We start from the raw sequence: 13,955 nt of genomic DNA, 5'->3' as shown, positions 1-13,955 counted from the left end.
AAGGGATTATACGGCTGTGTCCGCTATGGATTTTATCTCTTCAATCACGGAATATGCCCTCCTATGGTGAAATGCCAGCCTCCCCAGGGGCGTCATCAAATCCGCAATCTTCAGCTCGATTAACGTTGACCCTTTATATCCAAGACGCTGCATATTTTATACTCATGGTCTTCATCGCTGGGTAATGGTATGGCTGACACGGCTCCACGTCACCCTTGACGAAGCTGCGAGGTGCATTGCGCGCTCATGGGCGATATCGTGAACAGGGGCATCACAGACGGTCGTGATTGGGGGGAATATCGGCTAGGCCTGACCAAGCAGCTGCCAACGCGCTCCGGGCGGATAGGCTCGAAAGTGCGGGCTTCGCTCCCTATGTAAAGGCCGGCGATATATAAGAAGCATACCATCGCTTTACTCTCGAAGTGAGGTTGGCGAGTGGTCCTCGAGTTACCTGGTCTTAGGGCTGTGTATGGCAGAATATTGCTCGAACTAGGTACGACTTGGTACTACATTGTAGGGGATAGTAAAGGCTGCCATGTCAGGTAGTAAAGTTAGTTACGCCCGGGTTACAATCCAGAGTGAAGAAGATATCCCTCTTCGCCACCCGTATCGCCGCTACCAAACGATATTATTCTACCTGGTATGGGCGCCTTAATTCATGCTTGAAACGTGGTAGTGTTCATCTCCCTATCCTCAAGGGTCCTTGACATTCGTCTCGGCAAACTGACGTCTCGACCGCGCCTCGCCGTGTACTGGAGAGTTCGCTGCGCCTGTGGTACTGGCCGAGGTTGCCGCTTGGCTCGGAACTACCGTGGCATCGTTCTTGCAAACCGTACACACTGCGTCGTGAGAGAGATCCTTCAGCAATGAACAAATTACTTGGATTCATACCACTGCTTGCTTCATGGTGTAGAACCTATATAGCAGACAATAAAACTACACCCTAGCGAGACCTGGGTTTGCTCTTCACAGCCTGTACCCGCGAACTGAAGTAACACGTATATTTCTTCACGCTCTTGGATCCTTGTTAGCTCTACACGGCTTAGATACCAGATCATGTCAGCCACTCCGGCCTGGTATCCCTGGAATGATGTAGATACTGCAATATACATGATGTCTCTCATATTGAGGATAGCCGCTCTTCTCGCTATCCATGGTTCCATGGGGCTGTAAGCTGTCATTGCTGTAGTATTGTTCAACGTTTCGGAAGCGGCTCCGCCGCTCCAACCTCCCGAGGGGTATGAGACGTGCTATCTATTTAACTACCTATTTAGCTAGTTCTAACCTACCTAATAATAGTATATATGTCATCATTGGATCAGAGATGCATCTTGTGCCTCTTGGCTGACTTCTGTGACATTCATACGCTCCGTTTCGTAAATCCGGCCTCCCTTTTTTCGGCGTTAAGGGTCTGTAGGCATTGAGCACGATGGCGGCATAATCCCAGAGGTCACCTGCAAAGGTGTCTCTCATAATGGGGCAATTCTAAGCTGTAGGACTACAACGAACTGGCTAGAGGATATCGAGTAAGCCAAGAGCCATAATGTAGACGTATGGTCAGCCCAAGAGAAGGTGTCTCTCGAATCACAATGGACTTGCTGGCCGTTCCCTTTATATGATTTACATGGATAGACCAATGCATCGAATGCCCCAAGCCCTTTGGTAAACTGGGCGACGTTGCCACTTCCAAGACGTTAGAATAAAACAACAACAACATGAGGTTCTTCGGTGCTAACGAGATAAGTTTTCCTGGCCTTGAGAGGAGCCACGGATTCTGGTATGCTTCTTCCGGTAGCTCATAATTCTTGTGTTTGTTGAGGGCCAGACCGCAAAACGACTGACAAGAACCAAATCATGTTTCTTCATGTAACTTGGCGACGAGGGAGCCGGTTACCCCCTGAGTACCTTCATGTAGCCCTGGGAAAGGCCATACTTGTAAATGGGCAGCAGAGTTACATTTGTCAGTGCATTGGCATAGCATCAGATAATGACCAACCTCGCTCATGGGAAAAGGAAACAACATGAACCTGTGAGCTAGGTATTGATCATCCTCCAGAGTGTTCTACCATAGAAGTCCCCTATTTCGATAATTTTCAGTGTTCCGCAGTGAGGCATTCAGGACAGCGTTATTGGTCTGATTAGTAAGAGAGCCCATGCGATTGCTCATATCTTGGCCGGTCACCATGTCGATCAACTGCCAAAGGCGCATCTCCGCTTTCGAATACACCCACCTTACGTAACCACCGGGCCAATACCCTGCGCCTCGGAGAAAGAGACCCTGAATGCTCCGGTGGACCCGGGAGCGGCACGCTGTAGATAGCGTAATGTACGAAGAGCAAGGTTCGTTTCAATACAACCACTGTGCCAGTGACAAATATAGTAGCGCGAAAGGGCACCGGCCATAACCTGAAAGCCTCCGGACATCCGGGCAGAGACCCAGGGCCCCGTTGCCCACAATTAGTTTGGTATGGTAGTAGACAGGACACATCGACGGTTTATCGTGTGGCGGTAGTGCGAGTTGAAGTAAACAGAGCGTCGTCATTTGCCATCCGGAAAGAAATCATAACGGACGGATCCGTATTAGGGAATGAGTGAGGCTGACAAGCTGCCCGGCGTTTGCGGCTGGGATTTAGGTAAGTGCGTAATTCTGGTCTGGTGTCTGGGGGTGCTTCTAGAACCATTCAAGTCTCCTGCAGAGGTTTGTAGACAGCAAGTATGTGACGCGTAGCGAGGCAAATCGATTAGGTCGCCTTTGTTCTATTAGAACCCTTTGCGGAAAGCTACCGGGTAACGCGGAGCATGGAAAGGGTGGGTAGGTATGCTATGCTGCTCGTTGTCGTTCTCAGGTTGTTGTGCGTTGCAACGTGCTGCAGCAATATGCCCTACCCCACAACAGCATGTGAAATCTATGAAGTCAGGACTCAGGACTCGTAGGTAGACATCTTATTAGCCCACCGCAAGCAAATAGGACTAAAAGACTACTGCAATTTCTTTTACCTCTCTTCCTTTGAACTCGTTTCCCAGCCCTGCACAGGAAACCACCAAGCTTAGCGCCGATAGCTTTCGATTTCCTGCCTCGCGCCGTGTGCCGTGAATCGAAGCAGCACGCCATCATCAGGATATTTGGTTGTCGGACACGCACTAAAACGTCGGACAGAACAGGACATGCCTCGCTGCAGCTCTGCAAGTCACGAGAAGTAGCGGTACATGTTCGAATTACCACGGGTACGCCTCTCACGTCGGACAGCGGACATGTCTCGTTGCCGAATGCGAATGCGCCAATGTATGGCACATACATGTAGCCGTATTGGTGGTGATCAATCTCGACTTGCCCAACTGGGGTTGACTATTCCCATTTGTCACGATTTGCGGGTGGGTAGAGAAGACGCAAAATACTGTACATAGGCTGGGACCCTCGGTTACCTAGTAGGTCTGTTTGTCCCCATTGCAGTCAACATTAACAGGCGATATGTTTCGGAATTGCTCAGACGATGCGGAAGAAGCCCGCGGACTTCTTTTTTACGGCGCGTTTTCCAAATTGGCCATGATATGCAGGGCAAGAGACTATTCCCAACGGCCATTGGCTCTTCGCCTACCCCCCACGTCTTTGATGTCAGAGCTTATCCCCCCAGCCGAAATTAAGCTATTAGATGACGCCTGCACTTTCCTTTCGAAGTTCAGAACGCTGGGAAGTAACGGGAAAAGAGTACCTAGCTCAGGTACCTGTGTCCTGGGTTCAACGCATTTCAAACTTCCAATGCTCCAGAAGAGCTCTCAAGGGTGACAGTCTGGACGCATCTATTCTGAAGAATGAGGTCCATTTGAAACATGTACTTTCCAAGACCTTTGCAATGACTCCAGATATGGATGCATATGGGGCACTAGAGGCACTGGTATCCGTGAGCATCGTATCTCGACGACTCATCTCACATCTGTGCTTTTGAATCGCTTCATTTGGACGGGAACTATGTGGCCTTTTGCATACTAACTCGCCGTAACTAACTGCGAACCTGCATACGACTTAATACATACTAGAGGCTAGAGCATGCGACTCAGGCAGGGTCCTGCCAAATGCTCCACCTAGCCGCCGCCTCCTGTAGGGCAGGTTTTTCCTTCTTCCCCTGCTGTCTGCGTCCATAGAGTTGCCTCTCTTTCTCGCCATTCTCCCACACTGCCGCCACAGGCCTACATCCTTGGCGCCAGGGAAGAAAAAAAAGCCAATGCAAGTTTGCCGCGCGGGCTACAGACGTTTTGCGGATCGAGATCGCTGTGGCGTTACGAGCCAATAACGGCCGCCCAAAGTCGAGACAATGGGACTCCCAAGTACCGATACACGTCATATACCCAGCGCTGCTCTTCTCTGGGGTTCCTCTTGCTGGGACACATGCCCTGTCATGATGACCTGCTACATATTCTCTCACACCATGTTGCTGCGCCCGCGATATATTGTCTTCGCAACGGACTTTCCTGTTCTTTGACGCTTTTAGGCGCCCGATTTCCTCGCTCTCGCCCAGTCCAATCATATTCCGACTTTTGTTCTTCAAGTCGGCCGAAATACATACATAGTACCAGTGGTGCCCGTATCGCCGGGCGTCGAGACCAAGCAACCATCATCCCTACCAGACATGTCCTGTTCTCCATCCGTCTGGGTCAAGCAGTCCTAGCTAAAGAATTTCTCTGGGGCCTTGTTACTCTATCTGGACCCCTGATATTGTTTTCTGACCTTAGCCCGCGCGGATCCTAAGCGTCATCACTTTTAACCCTCCGCTCGCTCGTTCGCATACTCCGGCCAACACGCAAGATAGATGTAGTGTAGGTCTGCTGTGCAAGACCATTCACATACATGTTTCCGTTACGGTAACCACGTAGACACCTTTTTATTTTCTTCTTCTGTTGGGAGAATTGGCTAGGTTCTATATCTTCCATCTGACCAGCTAAAAAAGCCGAATGACCTGAGCCTTCATGTCATCCATCGAAGTAAATCCCAGCTCGACAATACCTCCCCCCGCCATCCTCGTCCGGCAGTGCAACTTCTCGGTCCTCGCTCGAGAAGACCGAGACGCCCATCTTCAATCCCGCCGGCACGGAGAAGCCGCTTGCTGCCGCTGAGAAGCTTCTCAGCGCTGTCAAGGATGCACGCCAGATCATAAGGCTCATCCAGTGTGGGGTATGCTCTCGCATACTCCAAGAGCCGGCTACTCTGCCATGCGGTCGAAGTCTTTGCAAGCAATGCATACCGGCCACGCATATCCGCACAAACATTTCGTGGCCCGCGACCACAGGACGTCTACAAGGCTTCACGTGCCCATTTGAGGACTGCGAAAAAGAGCATGCCTTAGGCGATTGCAGCGTTGATGTGACCTTAAAGAAGGCATTGACGTTGATCAGGACAACAATCGAGCAAGATCGCGACGTTACAGCGTCGTCAGATGTTTCCACGCACATCGCAGTTCAAGATCCGTGGGCCGTGGCGGGACTGTCCAGCCTCAGGAAAAGGAGGATGAAGCTTGTCTGATGAAGGGAGGACGGGTCGTGTCAACATATACACTTGCGGAAATGGGCAAGCTTGGTTATAATTGTGAAGTATCTTACACGACTTCTGGGGCTGGGGAGGATGAGGTGTCGCAGATTGACATGACAGTATTCACCCGACTAAAGGAATCGGCCAGAACCGAGATGGATTGCCAAGTGTGCTACGCACTCTTACCTCGACCCTTTGACGACGGCATGTGGCCATACCTTCTGCCGGGTCTGCCTGCATCGAGTGTTGGACCACTCGGAGCATTGCCCTATTTGTCGGCGGGAATTGTTGATACAACCACAACTAAACCAAAATTCATTCCCTTCCAATCAGCGGCTCACGAGCATGATCAATGGTTTCTGGGCTGATACCGTTGCTCTCCGAGCGCACGCTGTGAGGCTGGAACAACAGGCTCAGGGCGAGTACGACGTTCCACTCTTTCTTTGCACCATGTCCTTTCCTACAATGCCGACGTTCCTACATGTCTTCGAGCTACGGTACCGACTTATGATACGACGCGCAATGGATGGGAACCGCACTTTTGGCATGGTACTGTATACGCAACCAACTGAAGCCAATGGCCGCGCCAACTTCTTGCCCATTGGGACACTTCTTCGTATCGTCAACATCGAGTTCTTTCCCGACGGACGCAGCCTTCTGGAAACCGTCGGTGTTTCACGGTTCAAGGTCCTTAAGCATGCCTTGTTGGACGGGTATATGGTGGGGAACATCGAGAAGCTTGATGATGTTAGCTTGGCTGAAGAAGAGGCCATCGAGGTCTCTGAGACCATGCGCTCAAGAGGCGTCCAGTATTTTGCACGGGCTATCGATCACGCCGACGAACGTTCGACAGAAACAGTGGATGCTACTACAACTACTTCAGTGCAGATACCCCGATCAACCACCCACCCTTCGCCAGTTTCCATGACAATGGAGGAGCTAGATGGCATGGCAACACGCGAGCTCCTCGAATTTGGAGTAGATTTCGTGAGACGCATGAGAAGCCAAAGTGTCGCCTGGCTGACAACTCGTGTTCTCGCAATTTACGGCGACTGCCCCAACGATCCCGCCAGGTTCCCCTGGTGGTTCGCAAGCATACTACCAGTGAGCGATGAGGAGAAATACAGGCTTCTTGGGAGATCCAGTGTTCGAGAGAGGCTCAAGATCTGCTGTCGCTGGATTGTGGAGTGGGAATCAAGCAGATGGTGAGCTTTACCCCTTTCCGTGCACTGGCTTTTGCTTCCCCTTACCATTGCCCCTTCCGTTTCACTGCCTGATGTCTTTCGTTCATATGGAAACGTATTGGGCTAAGGAATCTATCTTCATTTGACAAGTTAAAAAATGAAGATTTGTTGACGCATTTCCTTTCTATATTTCTCAGGTCTTTTACGGACTGTTCTGTCTTGTGACTCACTTTGGTCGGCGGGCTTGTAGTCATGGTACTAGCCATGCTTGCCGCTGACGAGTGCTACGGAAGATGAAACGAGAGAGAAAACACAAAGCGGAAACACCTTCATTTGGGGAGTGAAGGAAACCATCCGCCCTTCCTGAATCATCATGATTTAATACATATCCTTTACGACTTGATGCGTGGCGTTTTGGGGAGTCGCAAGGGGTTGGGAAGGCTACATCTCGCTGAGATTTTGAGCCTTTCTGTTTTTATCATGGCCATCTGCTTCTTGCGTGCAGCGGTGGTTACCAGACCTTTCTACCTCTTCATTTGCACTTTTCCCACGCGACCCGATCCATGACGCGCACACCTCCTTTGCGTCTCTCCGGTAGAACTCCTACTTTACCTACTTACTCAACACATTGCATCACACCCTTCTTGTCGATATATGCACTATCCATTTTTAGCGTTATATCATACTAGTGATACCAGCAAGGAACTCCTTATCTCACAGAGAGATGGGGGTTCTCTTGCATCAGTGCCCTGATTTGTTTGGATTTCATGTTTGTTCAAAGTTTGCATATCTCTTTATATATTTCTTTCCCGGATCGACTGCCTGCTCGTGTATATATTACTCTCTATAGCTGGGCGGCGCATCAGGTAGCTATGATGGGCCCGTCGAAGTTGGGGAGGTGGAGGCAGAGGCTGGAAAAAATAAGAAGAGAAACCCATCAAACTTTGAATGCCCTATGACGGGAGCATGATCAACGAGACGACCCGTAATGTTTATTATCCTAGTATGAATGAAATGTCACATTAAGAGGGTGAACTTCTGCTAGCAATGACCGATGCCGCCACAACGTGGAATTCGCATATGGTTACAAACCGTGTAACGGAAAGGGGGCTTCAATCCATTCCCTTGGGTTGTGCACTTACGATTTCTGTGAAACTTTTGTTATTTCAAGCAGCATACTTATGTACCCAGATTGCATCATAAGCGGAATCATTGGGCTTACTCTACTGACCACATGCTTACTATACGTCCTGTAGTAGTTGGCAATTGGGGGATATAATCCGGCAAACTCAACATACGTAGCACGGCTGGCAGTTTCTGAGTATCAGCTTACCCCAATGCGCCTCTGCCTCTGTCTAGACTTGTTATTTCGAGCCAAAAGGCGGTAACTTTGCGAAAATTTATACGTCCCAGACGCAGTTCTGGTCAAAGAATCAAGAGAAAATATCGGGTATACAATAGTGCTTTGTTATGTTATTGTTCAGTGATGTAATGGGCTTCTGGTACCCTAACATGACCTGGTGCCCCTCAATAACCGGGATCTTGGACGGCTGGCCGTATCTGACCCGCCCGCACTTATTATACTCGCATGCATAGCTTTGTTGATGGCCGCCCTCTTGGGTCGGACCGACGACATCATCTGCTGTTCGGCCTTCCGTTTCTTCGTTTCTCGAGCCTCGGCCGCCTCCCGCTTCTTGATCGTGGCCGCCAGGCTCTTGATTCGCCTCTGCCAGTCCGAGTTCATGACGCGCCACATCTGCCGCCGCCCCGGCACCATCATGTCTTCGTATTCCTCCGCGCAGTCGTTGGGCGTCGGGTGCTTGGTCATCCACTCGTAATGCCGCCTCAGCTCGCCCGAGCCGTTGGCGGGTAGGAGCTGGTGGCTCTCGATGCTTTGCATGGATTGATAAAAGTACTGCCGCAGGAATTCGTGGCATCTAGCCGTGCTCAGGACATATAACGGCTCCCGAGACGGATGCCGATGGGGGTAGTCATCGTGGCCATACCCATACTTCCAGGCCACAAGAGCCTCGATCGTACTCTTTCCCCATTGGAGATCTAATATCCTGGACAGCTCCCATTGCAGCTGGCCTTCCATATTGTATTTGCTCAATAGGTAGGTGTCGACCGTCCCCAAGCTGTTGACGTTCTGAAGTGCTTTTGTATAGGACCTCGTACGGGCCGAAACAGTCGTAGGGTCGGCTAACCTCTCGAACGTCATGCGGTTCTCTCCAATGAAGTCGAGAGGAGCACGTTCCAGAGCCTTTTGATAGTCAGTCGTGCTATAAAAATGCTTGAGACCCGACCGAGGTAGCCTCGGGTCTTTCTTGCGCGCCGCCAAAGCCATCTGGAGCTCCTGCATTGCCTTTTGGATGTCTTTGCTGTCGCGGCACGCTTGCAGACATTGGTAGTACCTTGATGAGCCCCCTATTGGGTCTTTGAGGTCGAACTGGACGTCCAGTATAGGCAAATCCCACCACTGCTGACTTCCCCTTTCGAGACCGATGCTACCCTCTCGAGATGACGCCGCGTCGGTGAAGTCCCGGATTTCCCGGAGGAGCTCGCGCTCAAGCTTTTCAGGGTCACGCTCGTACATCCAATAGGAGCTGTTTGTCGTTACTAGCATCTTGACCTCTCGGAGGTCCCGGCAGTAAGCCAGTAATGCCATCATGTCATGATTGACATTTTCGTCGAAAGTATGGATGAATGGCTTCCATGCCGGGACGGCGGCCAGCGTGATCCTCCGGATAGCATCACGTCGCTCTGGGGTCAAGGCTGCGAGAAAGACATGGATATCGCGCTGAGATGCGAGCTCGAACTCGTTCACACGGTAAAAAATAGGCAGTGCGTTCAGCTCATTGTGAATGGCCCTGCAGATTCTGTGCAAGCTGACGACGGTCAAGTGTTGCGACTCGGTTGACTTGTAGACATGGCCGGCATTGCCGTGGTGAGCATGGACAGGTGCACGGCGAGCATCTCCCCAGGTGAACTTATTTGATCTGGCGATCGTCTGCCTCGGGGTGACAGGCTTGTCCAACGCCACAGAATACTCGTATATGATTAGGCGCAGCTAGGGCAGAGTGAGCATTCGCCGTTTTACTTGCCACGGATGTTTGCTCGCTTTCGGGTCCCAAACTTACCTCCCTCGGAAGACGCAAGAGCAAGCTCTCCTTCGCATTCCTTTCTGTTAGCAGACTGTTGGCTTGCGTGAAGTCGCCCGATCTCGGTATGTCAACCACGTTCCCGGCGAGTGAAGACATGGCGAGCGGGCGTATGTATGGATTTGGTCGGCAGAGGCAGCGGTTTGGGGTATATGAAATAACCAATCTCGTTCAGTGCTGATGGTGCTTCTCAGAACAAATCGTATAACAGGCAGAGCCAGGAGCTGTGACGATATCGCGTGGTCAAGATGATGCTGGTGATGATGGCTCCACACGTCACCGCAATAGACGTATCACCATGAATTGGGCAGTATATGGTATGGGTCGTTGACAATGGAGACGATGCTGATGATACCCAATGAATCGACCTGGTTGGGGAAGAGTGGGATGGTTGCGGTGGTGTCTGTGCCTGGCAGATTGAGACAGGACAGGACAGAGAGCAGAGCAGAAGCAGAATTGAAGAAGCCGGGAATCAACGGCCAACGATGCAAGCCGAAGAAGCCGATTGATTGAATTTGAATTCAAGCCAGGTCATTTCGTTTCGACTAACTTGATGTCACTATTATCGAGCTTTTTGTGAAACCACGTGTGAGAGAGAACATTACATGATCATCTCGTTGGGGAAGTGGCACTCCAAGAATTAATAAGTTGCGTCCGTCTTACTTTTTCTTCGTTCTTCAAGCAGACTGGAGGATGGGGATTGATGGAATTCCGCCAGAGCTTGCTGGGTTTGGTAGGTAGCTTTTGCTGGGCTTTGCTGGACTTGGATTGGGGGGAAGAAGGCCCGGCAGGCGCAAGGCAAGGGCGCCGGCAACAAGCGTTAGTATGAAGTCTAATTGTAGCTTCCCAAAATGGGCATATGAAACCCGCTATCGTCGGTGGGACGGAAACAACGTCAGCAGCTGTTACAGACTTTGGAATCCTCCCCTCGAAAGCCCCTCGCTGCCCCTCGAACAATATACCGAGCCCAATTGGGTAGCCAGGTAGCCAGCCAACAGCCAACAGCCAGCCAGACCGGACGACGCAGATCCTCATGAGTCGCTTTCCGTTCCAGCACCAGGCGTGTGGCGTCCAGGCCTGCCGACGACAATCCCACGACAGCGACGGCCCTGGTCCGCCCACGATATGCGCCCAGGACCAGCACTACTTACTCACTGAATAGACCGATCTAGAGCGTGTGCACCGCCGTGTCGCCGCCATCGAGGCGACGGAATGGATAAGTATACTGCCGCTACCAGCATCTAGCCAATAAAGTTCTCCGGAGCCGAGGTTAACCTGCCCGACGACCAGAAACACAAGAGTACCAAGAAAACATCAATGACCCCGAATGAAACATCCCCGAGTCAAACTCGGACCCTACAGAACAAAATATAAGGTCAGGTCGGTCAGTCAGGCGTGCTGACTGAGTACTTACACCATCGCCTGCGCTCCCGCCGCGAACTAGGGCTACCCTTCTTGACACATCAATGGGTAAATTGGTTTTAATATGCATCGGATGAGGGACTTCGGAAAAAGGGTTGCTACATATTCCTTGGACAGTATCAAACCCGAGCATTAATTCTTGAACCCTCCTAATCCTAGTTTTCTCTGTCCGCCCGCGGGCTCGCATCGTCCTACCTGGCAAGGGCCGCCTGGGGGGATTTGTGACAATGATGAGAATACTTTGTTTGGTTCGATCCAAGCTAGGCTGCCGAATCCCGACACGCAACCGTCCCTCTGGACCTCCTTTCTTATTAGACGCTTGTCACAAGGTCGGTTCGGTCTCTCCAGAGAGTTTAGCCTGGCAGGCCTGCTCGGTTGGTCGGTAGTTTAACCTTGGGACTATCTCAGCCACATCTGGCGCCAATCTCCAGGGACGACCACATTGGGCAGATCTTTCGTCATTATCATTGATATATATTAAGCCACATATTACTTTAGGCGAAAGTGTATCTGACCAGAACAGTATTAGGAGGGACAAGACCAAGACAAGCCAAGGCCGACTGGGAGGCCGCCGCCGCCGCTATTGGCTTCACTATGAAGAGCCGCTGTTGTCCTTGCAGCTGAAAGCCTTGTCAATCTCGCCCCTTGCGTACGCGTCGATGATGTTCTGCACCACGCCGTACGTGCCGCCGATGGTCAGGAACACGGCGAGCCCGATCATGAGCCAATTGAGGTAGTAGACCAGGACCTGCCAGTGCTTGCCCGTGCGGTAGTGCCCATGGTCGTAGACCCAGAGGTAGCCGGGCAGGCCCAGGGCCAGGGGCGCGAAGGTGAGGCTGCCGGCGAGGGCGAGCAGGTAGTTGAAGATGGGGATGCCCGACGCGACGAGGAAGCCGACGACGGACATGCCCAGCGTGCAGCCGAGCCAGAGGGTCCAGTGTGCGACCGAGTTCTTCTGCAGGTGCGGCGAGTTGCGCAGCATGCGCACGAAGAGGTACTTGGCCGCGACGTGGATGTAGAGGCACGCGCTCACGAGCAGGCCGACGATGCCGACGCCGTAGGCGACCTTCTTGATGGTGTCGCCCGCGGACCCCAGCGAGGGGGACGCCACCCACTTGCCGCACCAGCGGTACACCACCAGGCTGAAGGACAGGTAGGCCGCCGTCACGATGCCCATGCACAGGTAGACGGCCTTGTTGTAGTCGCGCGGCCGCTTCATCTCGGACATGACGGGGAGGAACGCCGACGTGCCCGCGCCGGAGCAGAAGATGGTGGCGACTGAGGTGATGGCGGCCACGAAGGTCGGGTTGCCGATCACATGGTAGCCGAAATCGTAGTCACCGGTCTGCGGCGCCGCGGCAGGACGGTCGCGGGTGGTCACTCCGACTCTGTATTTAACAACGTATTAGTAAAAGGGGGTCGCGGAATATGAGGAGAGCGGATATCGGAATAACTTACACGACGATGAAGACGGCGATGAAGACGGAGAAGAAGCCGATCCAAGTCAGCCAGGCGATCTTCTCGAACTTGCGCGCGCTCGAGAGGATGAAGACCATGGCGGTGGCGACGAGCATGAAGCTGTTGGTGCAGAGGGCGTGGCCGCTCAGGGCGTTGAGGGCGACGGAGGCGCCGAAGATGCCCGAGGCGCCAACGATGGCGTAGGTGACGAGGAAGAAGACGCCGGCGACCTCGCGGAGCCAGCGGCCGCCGACGACGTGGGCCATGTCGGCGATGGAGTGGCATCCCGCGTGGGCGTTGCGGAAGTTGCCCTGGACGATGGCGCAGTAGGTGTTGAGGAACTGCCAGCCCAGCACGTTGACGGCGCCCGGGAAGGCGCCGAGGACGTACATGGCGGAGGGGATGGTAAGGACGCCGGTGGCGAAGATGACTACGATGATCACAAGTGAGTAACGGTGTCGGAATGCATTACATAAAGTAGGGGGGACTAGCTGGGAGGTAGACTTACTCTTGAGGAAAATCACGGATGCGTGGATCCAGGAGACAGTACGGAAGTCGACTTGGCCCTCCTGCCGCTTGAAGACTTCGAAGGCGTCGTCGGCGGGCTCGATCTTGACGGCCTCGCCCTCGATGGAGCCGCTGCTCCGGGCAGGGGCGGGCGATATGGTGTCGCCGCCATGCTTCTCTGATGGGTTGATATTCGACATGATTATGGTTTATAGTTTCTCTCACTTATTGCAAGAACATAAAAGATTGTCTTGCCACGAGACGAGGCAGGCCCACCAAGTGAATGAGTGAAAGACTCTTCTGGCCGTTGGTGGTATGATGATGTCTCTGGAACCGACCTGTCGGGATGGGATATCTCTTCACTTATAGAAAGTTTCACGATCCTGCTACATATTTCACCCTGCAGCCAAGGACCAAAGCTTATCTCCATGCAGACAGGCATATATACAAGGAAGTTAAGCTAGAGCCCTACGCAACGGATGATCATGATAACATGCAGAGAGGAGATAGGGCCTGCTGGGTTCTGGGTTCTGGGTCCCCACGAGAAGAACCACTAGCAAGAGTCTGGGGCAAGTGGGCCAGCGACGCCGGTATCTACTGTACGTAGTGTCTACTCCATCTGAAAGTGGATGATCGTGGTGGGACGACGGTTGGAGTAAGCGTTACATGGTGGGCAATCTTTTCGGTGGTAGATAACCGCGG

General features: G+C 52.4%; 3 protein-coding genes across 3 annotated transcripts; 1 reads left to right on the top strand and 2 right to left on the bottom strand.

The window, feature by feature from the left end:
* Nucleotides 1-5,866: 5,866 nt before the first annotated feature.
* On the top strand, nucleotides 5,867-6,730 carry PG994_010100 (LON peptidase N-terminal domain and RING finger protein 1; the record flags this gene model as incomplete). Its single annotated transcript, XM_066861509.1, has 1 exon — nucleotides 5,867-6,730. One exon carries the CDS (start codon nucleotides 5,867-5,869, stop codon nucleotides 6,728-6,730), a length of 864 nt encoding a protein of 287 aa, XP_066710619.1.
* Nucleotides 6,731-8,212: 1,482 nt separating this feature from the next.
* PG994_010099 (uncharacterized protein) lies at nucleotides 8,213-9,965 on the bottom strand (the record flags this gene model as incomplete). Its single annotated transcript, XM_066861508.1, has 2 exons — nucleotides 8,213-9,775; nucleotides 9,846-9,965. The coding sequence occupies 2 exons, from the start codon at nucleotides 9,963-9,965 to the stop codon at nucleotides 8,213-8,215; spliced, it is 1,683 nt and encodes a 560-aa protein (XP_066710618.1).
* Nucleotides 9,966-11,880: 1,915 nt separating this feature from the next.
* PG994_010098 (uncharacterized protein) lies at nucleotides 11,881-13,453 on the bottom strand (the record flags this gene model as incomplete). The annotated part of the gene is made up of 3 exons (XM_066861507.1): nucleotides 11,881-12,676; nucleotides 12,747-13,176; nucleotides 13,255-13,453. 3 exons carry the CDS (start codon nucleotides 13,451-13,453, stop codon nucleotides 11,881-11,883), a joined length of 1,425 nt encoding a protein of 474 aa, XP_066710617.1.
* Nucleotides 13,454-13,955: the final 502 nt, after the last annotated feature.

This window comes from Apiospora phragmitis, assembly GCF_038363925.1.
Source record: "Apiospora phragmitis strain CBS 135458 chromosome Unknown utg000010l:1.0-9815664.0:1.0-9183399.0, whole genome shotgun sequence".
NCBI lineage: Eukaryota > Fungi > Ascomycota > Sordariomycetes > Amphisphaeriales > Apiosporaceae > Apiospora > Apiospora phragmitis.
The sequence above is the reverse complement of the archived record's forward strand: the minus strand, read 5'-3'. Positions and strand labels throughout refer to the sequence as shown.